Consider the following 20,962-nt stretch of genomic DNA (forward strand, 5'->3'; position numbering starts at 1 on the left):
ACCATGGTTTTTTGTTTTTTTGAGACAGAGTTTTCTCTTGTTGCCTAGGCTAGAGTGCAACGTCACGATCCTGGCTTACCACAACCTCTGTTTCTTAGGTTCAAGCGATTCTCCTGCCTCAGCCTCCTGAGTAGCTGGGACTATAGGCACATGGTGCCACGCCCGGCTAATTTTGTATTTTTAGTAGAGACAGGGTGTCACCGTGTTAGCCAGGATGGTCTCAGTCTCCTGACCTCATGATCTGCCCACCTCAGCCTTCCAAAATGCTGGGATTACAGGCGTGAGCCACCATGCCCGGCTTTTTTTTTTTTTTTTTTTAGCGTAGTCTCTCTCTGTCACCCAGGCTGGAGTGCAGTGGTGCAGTCTCAGCTCACTGCAGCCTCCACCTCCCAGGTTCAAGCAGTTCTCTGCCTCAGCCTCCCAAAGTAGCTGAGATTATGGGCCCCCGCCACCACACCCAACTAATTTTTGTATTTTTAGTAGAGACAGGGTTTCACCATGTTGGCCAGGCTGGTCTTGAACTCCTGACCTCATGATCCACCCACCTCGGCCTCCCAAAGTGCTGGGATTACAGGAGTGAGCCACCCTACCTGGCCCATGTTTTTAATTTTTTAAAACTGAGAGTACTAAATGCTCAGCATTCATACTGTGTGCATAAAAGCGAGACTGAAGGATAAATGTATGGTGTATGGATGGATGGGATATGAATGAAGCAGTCTCTGGGTATGTGCTCTTCTGGAAATTCGTGGAACAGACCATTGGTCCCAGATTTTTAGATTTCATGGGCCAGCAAAATTTCCCCCCAAATTTTTGGAACCAACAAAGGATCACCAACTTTTTTGCCAAGTAAGAACATTTTAAATAAACTAATGCAGCCTCCTACCATTGCCATCTAATTCTTTCATTGCAGTAAAATATATGTAACATAAAATTAACCATTTTTATTTTTTTAAGTTTATTAATTATTTATTTTTTTGAGACAGGGTCTCACTTTGTCACCCAGGCTGGAGTGCAGTGTGGCAATCTCAGCTCACTGCAGCCTGACCTCCTGGGCCCAAGAGATCCTCCCACCTCAGCCTCCCGAGTATCTGGGGCTACAGGTGCACGCCACCATGACTGGCTAATTTTGCGCTTTTTTGTTTTTTGGGTTTTTTTGGATTTTTTTGGTAGAGATGAGGTCTCACTTTGTTGCTCAAGCTGATCTCAAACTCCTGGACTCAGGCAATCCTCCCACCTCAGCCTCCCAAAGGATTAGAATTAGAGGTGTCAGCCACATGCCTGAACAATTTTTAAATTTTTAGTTGATGTGTAATGGTTATGTATAATCATGGGGTACAGTATGATGATTTAATCCACATACACATTATGTAAGGACCAAATCAGGGTAATTGGCATATCCATCACTTTAAAGATTCATTTCTTTGTGGTGGATTTTCACTATTTTTAAGTGTACGGCTCTGTGGCATTAAGTGGCACTAAGCTTATTCACACTGTTGTGCAGCCGTCACCACCATCTATTTCCTGAACTTTTTTACCTTCCTTGATGCCCCACTCGTTAAATACTAACTCCCCCATCTCCCCTCTTCCAGCCCTTGGTACTCACTATTCTATGCCTTTTCATTTTCAAAGGATTATTCATTGTCTTTAGTCTCATTGTGTAAAACCATAAGAGAATTTCTTTACAGTGGAAAAAAGATAACTTTATGAAGCCCATTCCTTTCTCCACCTGAATGGGCTGTGACCCAGCCCCACCCTTGCAGGGATGAGACGGGATTGGGGGAGATGGCAGGCGTTTGGGGCACTGAGAGTCCAGGTGAACTGTGGGCTCAGCCACCCATGGCGGGCTTGGGGGGCCAGAAGGCACATCCCGAAACAGCTGAGGCCTCTACTAATTCATCAGCAAGTTTAGGGAGCAGCAACTTTTCCCTGCCCAGCTGCCCGCGTTTCCTTCCCCATACATTTTCTGCTGAGCTTGGGGAAGGGGGGGTTGTTCGAGAGGCCCAGGCCAGTAGAGGTGGGGGGAGGGTGATACATTCTTTTCTTTAAGGAACCTGACCGAACTTTAAGGTCAGAGCTCAGTGGAGAGTGGGAGCTGCAGGGTTACCTCTTTGCCATTGATTCATCTCTTTACCCTCCCCCACTCTTAATGACCTTTCCATTACAGAACCCAGACCAGGAAGTACATGACAGGTCGCAGCTGCAGACACATGGCTGGGAGGCCTGGGCTTCGGGCCAGTAGTGGGAGGGTCTGAGCTCCCCTGCAGCAGTGGGACCCCTACACACACACACACACACACACACACGCACGCACGCACGCACGCACGCACACCACTTTGGCTAGCAACTTGGTGAAAGATGTTCTTACGCACTGTCACAGGTGATTTTGAGTTGGACTTTTCTTTGGGTTTAGGATGTGATTTATATTATAATAAAGGCAGGAGAAGACCCCCCCAACCTAAGTGTTTAGATCCCCCCAACTTTCAGTCTACCTAAGTGATCCTTACCAGATCCTAGGAGCTTTCTATTACTGTGCAGATGCCACAGCTTATTTTCCCCAAATAGGACCCACCCAGTATGGCCTTAGAAGCCTCGCAAGTTATCCACGGCAGTTCCTAGTCACAGTCTTAATGCCTCCAAATAGTATGTTTTCCTACCTTTGGTTCTATTAAAATACCAGGCCCAAAACTTGTTTTGGGGTGGAGGTCTGGATGCAACAGCACAGCCTTTGCAAACACAGATAGACTTGGGTTCAAGTCATAATGGTTGAGTTGAGCCTTTTTCATTTTTCAGTCTTCACAGGGGATGGCTCTTTCCATTTGCAAGTTGTTTGGGAAATGTTAATTGACCCTAAACTGTGTCCTAGGGGGCAGTTGTCACACAGGAGTTTCTGTCTCCACCGCCAGCTGTGTCATTGGCTCTCTTCCCTGAATCTGCCAAGGCTGGATTCTGGTGCCAAATGTGAAATGGTGACACAAACTTCTAGGAACTGTAAGCGTGGACCGCACTCCACCCATAGCTGCAGGGTGGCTACCTTTGCTCATCTTGGATGAGTGAGTGAACTTCCCTCTTTCCAGAGCAATGCTTTCTTCCTGGTTAGATTGGAGGGAGAGAAGCAAGGTGTATTGGGAGGAGGTTGAGCGAATGGGTGTAGTAAGAGTTTTCGGCACAGCTCTGTCCTTAAGCATCAGTAAACAATGGGGTGAGAACATTTGCTGGGGAGAGAGGAAGGAGGGAAGTTTCTTTTAAGACAACTCTTGGGTGCATTCCTTTGTTAATCACTTAATTACAGTGCTTCTTCCAGCACAGGTGGGGAGGAGGTGGGGGCGCTGGTGTCCATCGGTCTTTGGAGAAAGGTGGCAAAAATCCCTAAGAAAAAAGTACAGATTTGAAGGAGGCATCAGATGAACACGTGCACAGAAGCTCCAACCCCAAGTCAGTTCTGAGGCTGCATTGCTCCTTAAGCACCCAGAGACCCTTGTCTCTTAAGATCCACGCGGAGCTCTCCCGGCCAAGAGCGCTTTCCACCTGGGGTTCCCAAGTGGGGTTCTACACGTGTCTTGTGGCTGAGCTAGGTGGGGGGTGACCTGTTTTGGGGGGGGTCTTGGGGTGGGCGCAGGGCTCGGGCTTTGGCTTTGGCCAGCGCCGGCGGCTCCGTACTAAATTACAGTGACGAGGTGGGACACACAAAAGGCCGAAATCTTTTTTTAATAAAAACAAAACAAAACTCCGGGCCCCAAGCCCCTGGGCTGCTGAATGGCTGTGGCTTCCTGTCAGGATTAGCCAGGCTGCCTGGGCCTGTGTGCGCGGCCTTTCTCCTCAGGAAATACCTTTAGTAAGCCCCGGTGGGGTCCCCATGGCAACGCGAGGGGGGACCTGCTGGCAGGGGCCATTCAGCCCGCCATTGTCCCCCGGCCCCTTTGTTGTGAGCTTTATTGCCGGCCCTCTGGCAAACACAGCAGTTTGCACCGTTTTGTCAGGCTGAATGTGGAGTTTTTACATTTTAATAGGCTCTTCTGGCAGTGGCCCATTTGCATGCAAAATATCCCTTCTTACCCTTTTCACTTTCTTCAATTTAAAAAAAAAAGCGCTTCTCCAAATCCCCCGGGTCGGGGCCTGGTGGACGCCAGTGACCCTGGGTGTCAGGCCCCGCTAATTGATTTGGTGCTCCTGGCTCCCCTTCCACACATACCTGTGTACCCCATTTTTGCACCTCTCCTACTTGTGGACTCCGTGAGTTGAGGGAAACACACGTTTTGGGCTCCTCTCTCCACCCCTGTAGGGTGGTGTCTGTGACCCGGGACTTGGCGAGATGCTTCTGCACTCTGGCCGGGTCCTGCCAGCAGAAGGTAAGTTTTCAGTTCCATTTCAAAGCCAAAATAACGTAATAAAAAAACCTCTGCAGAGGGCCCCCGGAGCCCTGCTGCGCCGTTCTGTGCTCCTTTTAAGTTGCTTTCAAAGCTACCCCGAGTTCCTCCCCCAGCCACAATTGCCCCCTCATTTATCTCTGGGGAGTTTGTACCAAGACTGTAAACATTCCTGGACCACCAGTTCCGCCATGTTGCTGAGGAGTTTAGCCTTTCTCTCCTAAGTTTCTTAACCCAGAAATCAAAAAGATGGAACAGGGATGATAGAAATGGCTGCTCTGAGACATCATGCTGCTGGAGAGGATGTCTGGGTTTTGTTGGGGGCCCTAGGCCCCAAGGGTATAGAACATAGAGCAGGTAAGACAAAGACCTACCGTCAGCCCGTCAGCCCAGCAATACGAGGAAGTGTGAGACACGGCCACGAGCCTGTTCAGGCCTAGGGGAAGGCACATTGAGGTTGCAGAGAGGTGGAGAATGTAGTTGGGCCAGTCTCAGAAGAGTGAGTTTTAAGGCCTAGGAAAGTAAGTGGTGGAGATGATTGCTTGTTGGAGAGAGAGAAGGAGGAAGGCATTTAGGAGAAGAAAAGGGAAATCAAAGGGGCAGTGAGGATATTGGCTCCACCTGGGAGGTAGAACTGGGGTGGTGGCTGTACCAGAGGCAGAGGAGGAGATGATTGAGAGGCTCCAGACAACTTGGGGCTGTCATGGAGTGTTGGGGGGACAGGAGGCAGCAGGCAGGTCTGGAGCCGTCAGGGCTTGAGAGCAGGGACCCCTGTGAGCTTGTGTAGTCCAGAGGATGTGGCCCAGGGGGAGGGTTGACCAGCTCCTTTGCCCAGTGTTCTTCCTCTTCCCACTGGGTCATCAGGGGTCATCAGCTGTAATCTGTAATCAAGAGTGAGGGATCCGAGAAGAGAGAAGGTGTCAGGTGACTGCTGGGGATTGAGCTGAGGACAGGGGAGGCAGCGTGCTGTCTCCTATGGCCCAGACAGAGCAGCACAGACCTGGAGTGGGCCACCCCTCATCACCGCGTGCTGTGGCAGTGCTGGCTGGACTGAGCCCTGGGAGAGAAGCTGGACACAGTGGAGGGGGCCAGGACTCAGCACACGCAGCCTCTAGAGCTTGTCTCTGTTTTGTGACTTTGTGATCCCTCTCTCTCTCAAGCTCCATTTTTCCATGTTTAAATGGGAAGGAACACAAGTCACCTGGACATGAAGAAGCAGGCCCTATGAAATATTGAGTGCAATGCCAAAATGGGACGTTATTACTGTTCCTGAGTCTGCTCCAATCACAATGAATAGCTCCCCCATTTCCTCCCCTGCCGCATTTGGACAGCTGAGCCTGCTGGACCCGTAGGGGCAGGAGAGTGTGTTTTATAATTAAAAGCACTCAACTGTAAGGTAATGATTGATATAAGCTATGGGCTTGAGGAAATGAGGGAGGGAAGGGAGGATAAGGCCAAAGCAACCAACTTCAGAATCTCGCAGAAGGAGGTAGGATGTAGAGGTGCCATTAGACAAAATCAAAGGGCTGAGCCAGAAGGGCTTCCTCACCTGGGGAGGCCACGACACCATGAAGGTTGAGGCTGCTTTGCAAAGCAGTAAAGCTGGACTCTGAGTGTGTGAATTATGGAGAACCAGGCTACCTATGTTTGAATCCCAGTTCTGCTACTTACTGCCTAGCTGAGTCTGGCTCTGTCGCCCAGGCTGGAGTGCAGTGGTGCAATCCTGGCTCACTGCAACCTCCACCTCCCGGGTTCAAGCGCTGTCAAGTGTCCCAGGTAGCTGAGATTGCAGGCATGCACCACCACACCTGGCTAATTTTTTGTATTTTTAGTAGAAACAGGGTTTCACCATGTTGGCCAGGCTGGTCTTGAACTCCTGGCCTCATGTTTCACCCACCTTGGTATCCCAAAGTGTTAGATTACAGGCATGAGCCAGTGCGCCCAGCCTGAAGATAATTCTAACTTTTTTTTTTTCTTTTTAAGACAGTCTCACTCTGTTGCTCAGGCTGAAGTGCAGTGACACAATCTCAGCTCACTGCAATCTCTGACTCCTGGGTTCAAGCAATCCTCCTACCTCAGCCTCAGCCTCCTGAGTAGCTGGGATTACAGGCACAGGTGCCCACCACCATGCCCAGGTAATTTTTGCCTTTTTTTTTTTTTGCAATGGGGTCTTGCTCTGTCGTCCAGGCTGGAGTGCAATGGTGCAATCCCGGCTCAATGCAACCTCCACTTCCTGGGTTCAAGCAATTCTCCTGCCTCAGCCTACCGGGTAGCTGAGATTACAGGCGTGTGCCACCATGCCTGGCTAATTTTTGTATTTTTAGTAGAGACCAGGTTTCACCATGTTGGTCAGGCTGGTCTCGAGCTCTTGTCCTCGTGATCCGCCCACCTCGGCCTCCCAAAGTGCTCAGATTACAGGCATGAGCCATTGCACTTGGCCAAGAATTCTAACTATTAAATACTTCACAGGGTTTTAAATTAACACATGCTGAGAACTATGCTGGTGTGTAGTAAGCCTCCACATCATGGGATAGAAATCACAATAGGATCAGTCTCATAAGGTTTCTCTGAGGATGAAATGGGAGGATCTGTGTTAAAAGCTTTGCGCGGCCTATGGGATATAGTGAGCATGCTAGAAATCTTGGCCAGTAGTAGTATTGCTATTTACTCAGATGTTGACGGATCCCTAGATAATATATGAGAAGGCACATGGTAAATTGCAAAGTGCTATGCAAATATGTTGTTATTCTTCACCGGGTTCCTGTTAAGTTGTGGGGTTTGGGGATGGATAACTTCCAGACCAGAGTGGCTGCTGTGGGCCCAGGCTGGTGAAGTGGTATTTCAGCATGCATTTTCAGGTGTATTTGTCCGTGTGGCATGAATGGCCTGCATTCATAGTCTCCGCAGAGAGGTGTGTTCCCTGGGGTATCTTTGGTGGCTCTGTTCTATCCCTCAAGTACAAATTGAAATCATTATTTGTTACTGTTTTCTCCCAGCCTGGCCTGGTCTCCCACTGCTCCTCAGACCAGGTCACAGCCATGCCTGTAAGCACCTCATTCTCTTCCATTCCCCCCAGACATTTTACTTCCCATCTAAATCCTCCCCTCTCCCTTCCCTATCATTTTGTCCAACCTCTGCTCTCACTGCCAATACTTTATGTTTCATGACTTCAGAGCCTGTGCTGAACCTGCCTGTACTTGGTCCTGACATCTCCACTTGTCTTATGTTGCAATATGAAATCTTCATGCATATCAAGGTGCTATGCAATTCTTAGTGCCCTGGTTAGGGCAAGATATATGTCTTCTGGGCCTTTGTTTCACCCATTTCTCCTTGCACAGTGACAAGGGCTCCCAGAATCACTTAATGGTAGCTGTGTTGAAGACAGTTCCTTGTTTTCGCCTTAGATTTTGGAGAACTGGGGCCTCATTTTTTCCTAAGAATAGCAAGGTTTGTATGGGTTTGGGCTTCTTCATGGTTCCATTCCCATACCCTTTAGAGAGCCCATGGCTGGTGGAAGACACGGATTTAGCATCAACTGGGAGGCCAAGGTGGACGGATCACTTAAGGTCAGGAGTTCAAGACCAGCCTGGCCAACATGGCAAAACCACATCTCTACTAAAAATACAAAATTAGCTGGGCGTGGTGGTGCTCATCTGTAGTCCCAGCTACTCAGGGGACTGAGGCACGAGAATCACTTGAACCTGGGAGGTGGAAGTTACAGTGAGCCAAGATCCCAGAACTGCCTTTTAAATGACTGTGGGAGATTTTTGTCCAGTCCTGCCAGAAGCAAAATGCCTCACATGTTAGCTTGTTGGGAGTTACAAGCCTGCAGTATTTGGGGGGAAAGTAGGAAGGGAAGTGGGCCTCATTATCATTCATCATATTCCTGAACTTGAACACACCATGGGAAAGTCCCCTCCCACACTGCCTCTGTCCTTTCTAGCTGCTTCCTTGAGGATTACCAAAAAGTGTGGGTCTCTGGTGGACTTCTGATTTCTTCTTAGGGTACAGAGGCACGTTAGAGAAGCAGGGTAGGTTTGATGTGTGAATCCCTGTCACTCGTACTAAAAGGAGCACTGATTGCAGCTGCACAAATTCCCAAGGTCCCCCCGTCAGCTGCCTTGACCCAGGAACCTGCATGGTAATGAGATCAGCACCTTGAGCCCTCCAACGATGTTCAAGTTAAACCCTAAGCCTGACCTTCCCACTCCTATTGATGAGAACGCTGATTCTGTTCTGTTGGCATCGAAGCATAAGGCACCCTTTTTGTTGTTATTGAGAGAAGGTCTCACTGTTGCCCAGGCTAGAGTACAATGGCACGATCATAGCTCCTTCAGCCTTGAGCTCCTGGGCTCACGGGATCCTCCCTCTTCGGCCTCCCAAGTACCAGGGACTACAGGCATGCACCACTATGCCTGGCTAATTTTTTTACTTTTCTCAGAGATGAGGTCTCACTGTGTTGCCAGGGCTGGCTGTGAACTCCTAGCCTCAAGCAGTCCTCACACCTTGGCCTCCCAAAAGGCTGGGATTACAGGCATGAGCCTCCGCACCCAGCCCACAATGCACTATTAACACATGGCACCTAGAGCCTGTAACAGTAAACAGCCAGCCTTTTCCAGCCTCCATTCCCCACCTTGTCTCTCAGGAAACAAGACACATAAAGCAAGTGTTTTGCTGCCGCTTCCCTCAAAGCTTCCCCATTGTGCATTTTGAGGACAACCTTTGTATCTGATTCCAATTAATCAGGTTCTCCAAGAGTTGAAATGTTGGTTTCAAGTGACTGAGCAATCAAGTGGCTTTTTTTTCTTCATCTTTCTTGGCCAGCCCAATAAAAGTGTCAGGTAGCTTTGCCCTTTGCTAATGGACACCTAACAACACCCTGGCCTATGGGTCTTGACCAGAGAGAGGCCAGCTCAGGGCAGCCGGAGCTGAAGATGCAAGGACCTTTCTAATGAGGACATAAGTGAGGGATGCTGGAAAGACCAAAAGAGAATGGAAAGTATCACCCTGACATGATAGTTGCAGGGTGCCAGTGCACAGTCATGCCCCTGAATCAGCCACCTTACATAGCCCAGGGTCAGGGCCACTGCACAGGGAAGTGATGTGGCCAAGCAGGGCCTGGTAAGCGCACAAGCAGTTGGCTCCATCTCTTCCTATAAGAAAGTGGCATGATCCCTGCTTTGTAAACGGAGACCCTGACACACAACAAGGGCGCTCCTAGCCATGGGGAAAAGCCACTAGAACCCAAGGGTAGGCTGGCTGATTTTTGGTTCCTCTGAAAGTTAGCTTTTGCTGGATGCCAGTTTCAGTTCTGGACCTATTCAGCAGTCCCTGGGTTTCTGACATTGTTAGGAACTGAGGGACAATTATGACAGGTACATCTGCTCTGAGTTGCTTGCTAATTTCTAGGAGAGACTTGGACACTTTGGACAGTAAAGAAGCAATACAGGCCGAGCACGGTGGCTCATGTCTGTAACCCCAGCACTTTGGGAGGCCGAGGTGGGTGGATCATCTGAGGTCAGGAGTTTGAGACCAGCCTGACCAACATGGTGAAACTCCGTCACTACTAAAAACACAAAATTAGCCAGGCGTGGTGCTAATTACAGCACATGCCCTGTAATCCCAGCTACTTGGAAAGCTGAAGCAGGAGGATCGTTTGAACCCAGGAGGCAAAGGTTGCAGTGAGCCGAGATCGCACCACTGCACTCCACCTGGACAACTAGAGTGAAACTCTGCCTCAAAAAAGAAGTAATCCAGTTCTTTAAGATGAGGTCATAGGTGGTGTGGAGCTGCGGTCCGCCCGTTCCTTCTCCTCACTCACCACCGTTCCAAACAAGTCAGTCAGGAAGCCGCGCTGGAGCCATGGCTTTTAAAGATACCAAAAAACACGTGTGAAGCTGGAGGTGGCCATTCACCAAATTCGAATCTCTCTAATGAGCTGCAATGTAAAATCCCTGGAGAAAGTGTGTGCTGACTTGATCAGAGGAGCAAAGAGAAAGAATCTCAAGGTGAAGGGACCAGTTCGAATGCCTGCCAAGACTTTGAGAATCAGTAAAAGAAAAACTTACGGTGAAGATTCTGAGATGTGGGATCATTTCCAGATGAAAATCCACAAGCGACCCACTGACTTACACAGTTCTTCTGAGATTGTTATGCAGTTGGTTTCCATCAGTATTGAGCCAGGAATGGAGGTGGAAGTCACCATTAGAGATGCTCAAAGTCAACTATTTTAATAAATTGATTACCAGTTGTTAAAAGCAATATGGGCTAAGGATGGTGGCTGACACCTATAATACCAGCACTTTGGGGAAGTCAAGGTGGGTGGGTTGCTTGAGTCCAGGGGTTCAAGACCAGCCTGGGCAACATAGTGAAACTTTATCTTATTTTTTTAAAAAAGAGTAACAATACATTCAACATCTGTCAATTGATGACTGCAGTGTGGTATGTCTATACAATGGAATATTACTAGGCCATTAAAAATAACAGAGTGCTGATTCCATGCTATAACATGGAGGAAGCTTGAACGCATTCTTAGTGAAAGAAGCCAGTCAAAAAAGATCACGTTTTAGGATTCCACTGATATGAAATATCCAGAATACCTAAATCCATAGACAGCAGATCGGTGGTTGTGTAGACTGGGGATAAGGGATGGAGAAGTGACTAGCATGGTCAGGGTTTTTTTTAGGGAAGGGGGTTGAGGATGGTTAAAATGTTCTAAAGTTAGACTGTGATGAATGGTTGTACAACTCCGAATATACAGAAACCACTGAGTGGATGAATATTACAGCATGTGAATTACATGTCTGCTGTTTAAAAAAATAGAAACAATACAAAATGGAATGTAATTGAGTATGAATTTGTGTGGTTTAGACAGTAACTGTTTTACAGAAAATTAGAGATGAGACATTGGTGTAAACAAGGCTTCCTGGTTTTTTTGTTTTGTTTTAAGACAGGGTCTGGTTGGGTCCAGTGGCTCACACCTGTAAACCCAGCACTTCGGGAGACCAAGGCAGGCGGATCACTTGAGGTCAGGAGTTTGAGACCAGCCTGGCCAACATGACAAAACCCTGTCTCTACTAAAATACAAAAATAAGCCAGGTGTTGTGGCACACGCCTGAAGTCCCAGCTACTCCGGAGGCTGAAGTGGGAGAATGGCTTGAACCTGGGAGGTAGAAGTTGCAGCAAGCTGAGATCGTGCCACTGTACTTCAGCCTGGGCAACAAAGCAAAACTCCATCTTAAAAAAAAAAAAAAAAAAAAAAAGACAAGGTCTCTGTCATCCAGGATGGAGTGCAGTGGCAAGATCGTAGCTCACTGTAGCCTCCAACTCCTGGGCTTAAGTGAGCCGCCTGCCTCAGCATCCCAAAGTGCTGGGATTGCAGGCATAAGCCCCTGCGCCCAGCCCCTGACATTTTGGATGGTGGAATTAGAGTAGTTAGGGGCAGGAGGACCCTAGAATGGCACTGACAGTCCCCAGGAAAGGAGTAAGCTTTGCTATGCCAGGGAGGATGCAGCCGGGGCTGAAAGCATCTTAACTTGGGGAGGGACGGACAGCCCTGGTAGAGAAAATGGGGCTAGATGGAGAGAGTGGAGGCCAATTGCAGGGAGCCTTAAAGGTGAGGCAGGGATGTGGATTTCATTCTGTACACAGGGTAGATTTTGATTAGGAAAATAATGTAAAGCACATGACTACTTGGAAGCATCAGGGAGAGTCAGAACTGCAGCCCCAGGGAGGCCATTTAAAAGATTATCCCAGCTGGGCTCAGTGGCTCCTTGCACTTTGGGAGGCCCAGGCATTTGGATCACAAGGTCAGGAGTTTCCAGACCAGCCTGACCAACATGGTAAAACCCCATCTCTACTAAAAAAATTAGCTGGGTGTGGTGGCTCGTGTCTGTAATCCCAGCTACTCAGGAGGCCGAGGCAGGAGAGTCGCTTGAAACCAGGAGGCTAAGGTTGCAGTGAGCCAAGATCGCACCACTGCACTCCAGCCTGGGTGAGAGAGCAAGATCCATCTAAAAATAAAAATAAAAATAATTATCTTGAGATGGTTCTGGGAAAGAGAGAGGACAGAGCATACCTGAGCCACATTTGGAAGGGAACCGGCGTCTAAGCTTGCATCAGAGGAAAGCGAGCTGGCTCTTGAGGCTTTTGGAGATCACGTGTGGTAGAGTTTTGTCTCCAGGTTCTGGTTGGGATGGGTGGAAGTTATGGATCCAAGCTGGTATCAGCTAGAGCGGGCCTCACCAGGGCCAGTGTTCCTTTGCTGTTTTCTCTTGGGGGGAAATAAATACCTGGGGGTTCTTTACTACATTTTTGTGTTTGGGGGCTGCTTTTTTTTTCTGGGAACGGCTGCAATAGGCCTTCTGATGCCAGAGGGTAAAAATTCAGCTTGCACAGGTCACAAGCTGCAAAATACTTAATCACTCAGGTCATTTGAGGGAAATGAGATTTGATCAATAGGAATGTCTGCTCTGTTCCTTAAGAGTTGAGTCCAAACCGCTTTTCTCCTATCTTCATTTGGCAAAACCACAGACCATTAAAAATGGAATGAACAACTTTTTCTAAGGCCCACAAAAGCTTATTTTAATCGGCTGTGTGGTCTACTCACCTTTGTGGTGTTCCCCTTGACCGGACTCGCAAAAATAAACGTATGCAAGCCTAGTGGTTTCTGAGCTCTTTTAAAGCTGCACCCCTATTTCTGATGACTCCTATTTAAGATAAAGCCCATGGGTCAATGTGGGCTGGACCTGCAACCTCAGTCCCCCCTGAGGGAGAAACCACTGTCAGTCCCTGGTCACTTCTGATGCTCAGGACACCCATTCTTATTTTTAATGTTTCTAGTGGAAGCCTGTTGAGCACTTCCGAAAGACCTTCTTTAAAATGATGGGGAGTGAAAGAGAAAAGGGAAACGAGAAAGAAAGGCAGTGAAGGGCCGAGGTGACTGCATGTGTGCTATTTATTGAGCAGACATTTACTGAGCAACTGTAGGTGCTGGGGATTTGAAGTACTGATGACATATCCCCTTGCTCAGGTTCAGAAAGAGGACTGCCCTTCAGTGTGACAGGAGTGGGAGGGCACCTAACCCAGACTGGGAGTCAGAACAGCCCTCGAGGAGAAGTCACCAACTAGGCTGAGACTGAAGAGTGAGTAGTGAGAGCGGGGGCAGCCGTGAGCTACAGCAGGGGCTGAGGGAGAGCATGCTGTTTGAGAACCTTGTGCATCGGGGAGCAGCACTCGTTCCATAGAGTCTCTTAGGGTGAACAAATGGTGAGAAAAGGCCTCTCCAAGGCTGTGGGCGGAATGTGGGTGGTGGGTGTGAGAGGTGGAAGATGCCAGGAGTACATTTGAACATCCTAAAAGGAAATAGAAACTTCATTTCCCCTGGTGAGTGCAGAAGGGTGTATTTAGGAGACGGGTAACAGCCCAGGATGGTCGACTCAGGTGTGTCCGGGCACAGGGCTTCTTGAATGCGCCTGGGAAGAGGCACTGGTCAGGGGAGGGACAGGTGCCCTTGGTGGTATCAGATCTTGTGAGCTGCAGACACGGCCTGTGGGTCCAGCGCTCCCACCCAGGGACAGAGAAGGACAGGACATAGGGAGGGAAAGTGGATGGTGGGGGGCCTGAGAGGGTGTACCCAGGCAGAGGGCTGAGGAGAAAGGAGCTTTGTATTCGACAGCTCCTGCTGCCAGAGCAAGTGTGGGTTTTGTGGCAGCTGTGGCCTCCAGTCCTAATATAGGCAACAGCTCCAAATCCCCTGGCCTGACACCTGCCAGCGAGAGGTTCCCTGAGCTGACCTCTCCTTGGGCTGCCCCCCCAACATGTGCATCTGACACCTCGGGGGCCAGACCCCTACCCTCACCAAATCACACAAATCCTGGTCAGCCCTGTTGACAAATTGTCTTCTCTCGACCTGGGTGGGGGCTACTGGGGTTTTGAGGGGCGGGGTTTGTTCAGCTGTTGCTAGGGAAGGGTGAGGTTGATCTATCCCAAAGGAAATGGGGTGTTCCTCTAGCAAGTGGTGGTCTTGGCAAAGAACTGAGCGTCTGGGGAGGGGGCAAATCTGGATACAAGTCCTGTGGAGGGCGGACCTTTCCCCTTAGGATGGAGGGAAACGAAATGCGATCCGCTTAATGCTGCTGCAGCTGCTTCCTAACTTTGCCTCTTTCTTCCTTTGACTTTTGGAGGAGTGGGGTGGGAAGACATGGGGGTTCCCAGGCAGCCAGCCGTTTCCCCACTGACCCTTGCTCCAACTCCCGCCGCCCCAGCTCAGGAGCCTCCAGTAAGTGATGCCCAGGACGGTGCGGCTCCGGGTGGCCAGCGTAATTCCCTTTGTCTCTCCCTTCCTCCCCTCTCCCTGTCTTCCTCTCTTGCCCCTTGGCTCCTCTTCCCGGCCCTGTGGTGGCTGCAGCCCAGCCCTGGGGAGCCCCTGTGGAAGTAGAGTCCTTCCTGGTCCACCCTGGTGACCTACTGCAGCTTCGCTGTCGGCTGCGTGACGATGTGCAGAGCATCGACTGGCTGCGGGACGGGGTGAAACTGGCAGAAAGCAACCGCACCCGCATCACAGGGGAGGAGGTGGAGGTGTGGGACTCCGTACCCGCGGACTCTGGCCTCTATGCTTGCGTGACCAGCAGCCCTTTGGGCAGCGACACCACCTACTTCTCCGTCAATGTTTCAGGTTGGTAGCCAAGCCCTGCTCTCGCCTCTCCCTAGACCCAGCCCCTCCAACGCTATCTGCCAGTTTCAGGTTTCAGGGGGAGGTGAACCTCCTCCCCTTCATGATCTGCCCCCATTCTGCTTCAGAAACCGCTGCCCACTAACATTGCTCCCTGCCTGCCGCGTGGCTTGGCTGTCAGAGTTGTGAGCAGGTTGGGGGGCCCCAGGCCAGAGATCTGAGGCTTCCAGGACCCATCTCGGAGGTGATTGCCAGGGCTCTTGGGACGTTAAGACTCTGTGATGTTTCCCACCACAGCTTGCCCAGATCTCCACGAGGCTAAGTGATGCTCGGCCAGCTTCCACCCCACCACTCCCTTGCCATTTGGACTTGGTACTTGGCTTAGTGATTACAGCCCCCGAACAGGTGGTGGGATCCCTGCTGTGCTGCAGTGAGGAAATCAGGTGCACCACAAGGGAGCTGTGCCAGGGCAGCCAGGGAACCCTGGAGCTCTGTGAATCCAGGAACCTGCCACTCTTAGAATGTGACTTTCACAAAACTAGGATTTGAGGAAGTGGAGCTGAAATTTTCTTTATGCCATGTATGCACCTCGGGGTGTGGACTTGGCACCAGATCCCCGAAGGTGATAGAAAGGACTGGAGAAAGATCTGGCATGAACCCCAATGGGTGACCCCATGTGTATCAAGCCTGTTCTTACAAGAAATAAGTATTTATTGGGGAGAGGTGTTGGCAGCTGCTGGGGTGGTGGGTGCCCTATCTGCTCTGGTTAAGGAGGGCAGCCGCCAAACCTTAGTAGACATATGCCAGAAAAATTCTGACTGTGGGTGTTTAGCCCATCCTTTGGAAATCACATCTAGCCACAGTGCGTCTAGGCCTGCCTGGATTTCCCTATAGTAGCTGTCCAAAGAAGAATACAGGCTGCCTGGCTGCAAGTTGAGACCCAACACACCCAGGTGGCCCCACGAGCTGAGAGAGAGCCTTTGAATGTAGGATAGAATTATGTTAAAGAGGAATAGCTGACCCTGATGGAACCACCCAGTGTGAAGGCTTCCAGGCAGTGCTTTGGGGAAGGAAGGAAACACGAACAGGAACTGTTCTTAAACAGTTTCCATCCCACCGAGAGATGGTCACTAAGGGAGAAGTGGGACTGGGATCCCCATGGGGAGGGTGTCCGTGTTCACCTGGAACTGCACTAGCCTTAGTGAGTGAAATCCAGGCATCCCTAGGAGGAACCTCAGTGCCCCTTCTTCTTCCCATAGATGCTCTCCCCTCCTCGGAGGACGATGATGATGATGATGACTCCTCTTCAGAGGAGAAAGAGACAGATAACACCAAACCAAACCGTATGCGTGAGACACAGTTTCCTATCTTACTGCCCTGGGTGTTAGGTTAAAGAGGGGAGGGGAAGGCTGAACGGGGAGGAGGAGAGGGTACATGGGGTCATGGTGCCTGTTCTGCTAAGTGCTAGGCACTGCTCACAGGTGTTGGGCAGATGGGCAAGGCACCCCCAGGTCCTGACCTGGGCTCTGCTCCTGAGGCTGACAAGCTGCTCCTCCCACCCTGCCTGTCTCTCTTGGCTTTCCCTGGGCAGCTGTAGCTCCATATTGGACATCCCCAGAAAAGATGGAAAAGAAATTGCATGCGGTGCCAGCTGCCAAGACGGTGAAGTTCAAATGCCCTTCCAGTGGGACCCCAAACCCCACACTGCGCTGGTTGAAAAATGGCAAAGAATTCAAACCTGACCACAGGATTGGAGGCTACAAGGTATGTGTGTGTGTATACGAAAGTTAGAGTAATGGCAACAGGGGAGGCCGAGTTAGGAAATCCTGATCATATGCTTTTAATTGTTTTAAGTAATCTTTTCCAACTATCCAGGTAATGCACTACAATTTTTAAATACAAACAAATGCAAATAAGGTTTAAAAATTTCTTCAGTCTTCTTTCTGTGTAATATGGTTTTTACATAGTTGATCACATCATTTATGTAATTTTCTTGCCTTCTTATTGGTTAACATGAGTCCTTTTGTGATGTCTTTTCAAGCATGACTGTTTGAAACATGATTTTTCATGACTGTGTAAGATTCCATTATTTTAAAATCCCATAATTTGGCTGGGCGCAGTGGCTCACGCCTGTGATCCTACCACTTTAGGAGGCCAAGGTGGGTGGATTGTCTGAGCTCAGGAGTTTGAAACCAGCCTGAGAAACATGGTGAAACCCCCTCTCTACTAAAAATACAAAAAATTAGCCAGACATGGTGGCAGGCTCTTGTAATCCCAACTACTGGGAGGCTGAGGCAGGAGAATCGCTTGAACCCAGGAGGCAGAGGTTGCAGTGAGCTGAGATGGCACCACTTCACTCTGGGTGACAGAGTGAGAGACTGTCTCCAAAAAACAACAACAATAAAACTCCCATAATTTAATGAACTATTGTGATATTAGGTATTTTCTAGTTTTCACTATAGTAAATAATATTGCAGTGAATCTCTGTCAGCATTTTTAAGTGTTTCCTTAAGACAGATTATTACATGTGAAATTACCAAGTTAAAGGGTTGTAAGCATTTTTTGAGCCTTACCAAATTACTTTCTTAAAAGGGAAAATTGATTCACCCTCCCATAGCAAGAGTATGAGAATGACAAATCCACTATACCTTTGCCAGCAAATTTGATAGGGGAAAATATAGCAGTCTCCCCTTGTCCCTGGTGTCGCTGTCCATGGTTTCATTACCACAGTCAACCAACAATTAAAAATAGATGAGACCGGGCATGGTGGCTCACACCTGTAATCCCAGCACTTTGGGAGGCTGAGGTGAGCAGATCACTTGAGGTCAGGAGTTCAAGACCAGCCTGGCCAACATGGTGAAACCCCGTCTCTACTAAAAATACAAAAATCAGTTGGGCCTGGTGGTGGGCGCCTATAATCCCAGCTACTTGGGAGGCTGAGGCAGGAGAATCACTTAAACCCAGGAGGTGGAGGTTGCAGTGAGCCAAGATCACACCATTGTGCTCCAGCCTGGGCAACAGGAGCAAGCTTTTGTCTCAAAAAAAAAAAAAAAAAAAAAGATGAGTACACTATAATAAGTTATTTTGAGAGAGAGCAACCACATTCATATAACTTTTATTATAGTATATTATTACAATTGTTCTGTTATTGTTGTTAATCTTGTGCTGTGCCTAACTTATAAATTAAACTTTATCATGTGTGTGTCTGTATAGGAGAAACCAGTGCTATTAGATATGTAGGTTTTGGTGCTTTTTGCAGTTTCGGGCATCCACAGGGGGTATTGGGACATATCCCCCATGGATCAGGGGGATGACTGTATTTATTTCATTATTCTCTTGTATATTGTTTTACTTATTAATAAAGTTAGAATTTTCATATATTAGTAAGCAGTTTTCATTTCCTCTTGTGTAAACTGTCCGTCACATCCTCTGCCCGTCTATATTTGTAGGAAGAACACCTTCATTTAATTCCTCTTCAGAGTTTCTGGTCCTCCTTATAGCCCCTGTTTTTCTCTCATCTCACCTCTTATCTCATTAATCACGTGTAAGGAAAGCAAAGTATTTTCAGAAAGAATAGGGCAACTTTTTTTATTTGTTTTTTGAGACAAAGTCTCGCTCTGTCACCCAAGCTGGAGTGCAGTGGCATGGTCTTGACTCACTGCAGCCTCTGCCTCCCAGGTTCAAGAAATTCTCCTGCCTCAGCCTCCCAACTACCTGGGATTACATGTGTGGACCACCATGCTTGGCTAAGCTTTGTAGTTTTAGTAGAGATGGGGTTTCACCATGTTGGCCAGGTTGGTTTTGAACTCCTGACCTCAAGTGATCTGTCCACCTCAGCCTCCCAAAGTGCTGGGATTACAGGCGTGAGCCACTGCACACGGCCAGAAACATTTTAAATTAATTCACCATGCACTCACTACATGCAAGACACCATGCTTTAAATGCTACAAGACAACATTCCTGCCCATAAAAATTTTCTAGTCTGATAGGAGGCAAATGTCATGAGCTGCTATTATAAAAAGCAGACTATGATCAGTGCTTCAGTAGACAAAGGGTAAGCACAGTTCTGGCCAAAGACTGGGTTGGAGGAAAATTTTTTTTGTAATTTGTTTTGTTTTGTTTTTGTTTTGAGACAGAGTCTTACTCTGTTGCCCAGGCTGGAGTGCACTAGCACCAATCTCAGCTCACCGCAGCCTCCACCTCCTGGGTTCAGGTGATTCTCCTGCATCAGCCTCCCAGGTAGCTGGGAATACAGGTGCTCACCACTACACCCAGTTAATTTTTTGTATTTTTAGTAGAGATGGGATTTCACCAAGTTGGCCAGGCTGGTCTCAAACTCCTGACCTTGTGATTTTCCTGCCTTAGCCTCCCAAAGAGGAGATGGCTTTTGAAATGAGCTGTCAAGGGCAGCGGGGCCTAGATTCTTGTCAAAATAGGAGAGGTGCACAGTTGGAAATATTCCTGGTGTATTTGGGAGTGTTTGCAGAAGACACATCTGTCCGTATCACGAATGACCTTAAATGTCACAGTGGAGGCTTCCAGAGTCTTCATACCCCATCTGCCAGCTTGTCTGACGTGTTCTTTCAGAATGTGAATGGGCTGGTAGGGGCCTCTCCATGCCTCATCCTAGCCGACCCTGCAGCCTGGGGCCCTGTGCCACCAGGCTCTGAAGTGGAGGGCAGGTGTCACGGGGTGCTGACATTGTCGTGGGGCTTCTGCCTGCATTTTCCTCCAGACCCTCAATGTGCCCCTTTGGCATTTCCCCTCAGGTCCGTTATGCCACCTGGAGCATCATAATGGACTCCGTGGTGCCCTCTGACAAGGGCAACTACACTTGCATTGTGGAGAATGAGTACGGCAGCATCAACCACACCTACCAGCTGGATGTCGTGGGTAAGAGGGCACAGGCAGCAGGAGGAACGAGTTTAGCAGGAAGAGCTGCTTGGCGAACACAGCCAGAGTGTCCAGGTTTCTTAGGGGACGAGTCAGGATAGCGGTTGGCACTTCTTGGCTTTGTTACCTTGAGCAGGTCACTTCTCTCTTTTGAGCCTCACTTTTATCTGTGAAATAGAGTTAAGATCGGGCAGTAACACATGTCAAAGCTGGTTGTCACTGTGAAATGGAAGGTGCTGTTCAGGGTATGTCCTGAAAGAGGTGCTGTTGGAGTGATGTTAAATATAGCATAACAGGAGCTGTCGCTTAATGCCAGGCTCCCTAAATACTTGCCCTGTAATGCGTGTGGCACACCTGCAAGGTGAGTGGTATTAGTCTAGCTCTACACAGGAGCTCAGGTGCTGAGGCTCAGAGAGGTCAGACACCTTGCTAATGCAGAACTCCATGGCTGTGCCAACTCCAGGGCATCACAGGAGACTCTCAGAAGAACATCAAGCCTCTTGGAGCTGTAACTGCAGCCTTTTCCTTCTAGGAGTTTGCAATTCACTCTCTAGAGGTCATTGGGTACAGAGTCTCGCAGCCAGTGTTCTTGACTGTGACGATATGTTTCTAAAAAGGAGATTGTAGCCAGGCGCAGTGGCTTATGAGCTCCAGGTGGTATGATGGGATTACTCACGTTTGTGATCGCATCACTTTAGAAGGCCAAGGCAGGAGGATTGCTTGAGGCCAGGAGTTTGAGACCAGCCTGGGCAACACAGTGAGACCCTTTCTCTGTAAAAAATTTTAAAACTAGCCTAGTACAGTGGCATGTACCTGTAGTCCCAGCTGAGTAACTGACGCTACTGAGGTGGGAGGATCATTGAGCCCAGGAGTTCAAAACTGCAGTGAACTAGGATGCCATCCCAGCACTGCAACGTAGGTGACAGACTGAGGCCCTGCCTCTAAAAAAAGATAAAAAGGAGATTCTGGGGCCGGGTGCGGTGGCTCAAGCCTGTAATCCCAGCACCTTGGGAGGCCGAGGCAGGTGGATCAC

At 49.0% G+C, this 20,962-nt stretch overlaps 1 protein-coding gene across 17 annotated transcripts in view; it reads left to right on the forward strand.

The window, feature by feature from the left end:
* Nucleotides 1-20,962, forward strand: part of FGFR1 (fibroblast growth factor receptor 1) — a 60,691-nt gene that overhangs the window by 27,624 nt on the left and 12,105 nt on the right. For 7 of the 17 annotated variants that reach the window (XM_032288185.1, XM_032288190.1, XM_032288188.1 and 4 more), the window contains exons 3-6: nt 14,773-15,039; nt 16,296-16,385; nt 16,628-16,800; nt 19,806-19,929. In XM_032288185.1, coding sequence (XP_032144076.1) covers nt 14,773-15,039; nt 16,296-16,385; nt 16,628-16,800; nt 19,806-19,929 — 654 coding nt within the window. The remainder of the gene's footprint in view (nt 1-14,772; nt 15,040-16,295; nt 16,386-16,627; nt 16,801-19,805; nt 19,930-20,962) is intronic. The other 10 variants (XM_032288202.1, XM_032288197.1, XM_032288200.1 and 7 more) reach the window with 3 other exon arrangements.

This window comes from Sapajus apella, unplaced genomic scaffold (assembly GCF_009761245.1).
Source record: "Sapajus apella isolate SASKATOON/1434 unplaced genomic scaffold, GSC_monkey_1.0 scaffold21, whole genome shotgun sequence".
Classification (NCBI taxonomy): Eukaryota; Metazoa; Chordata; class Mammalia; order Primates; family Cebidae; genus Sapajus; species Sapajus apella.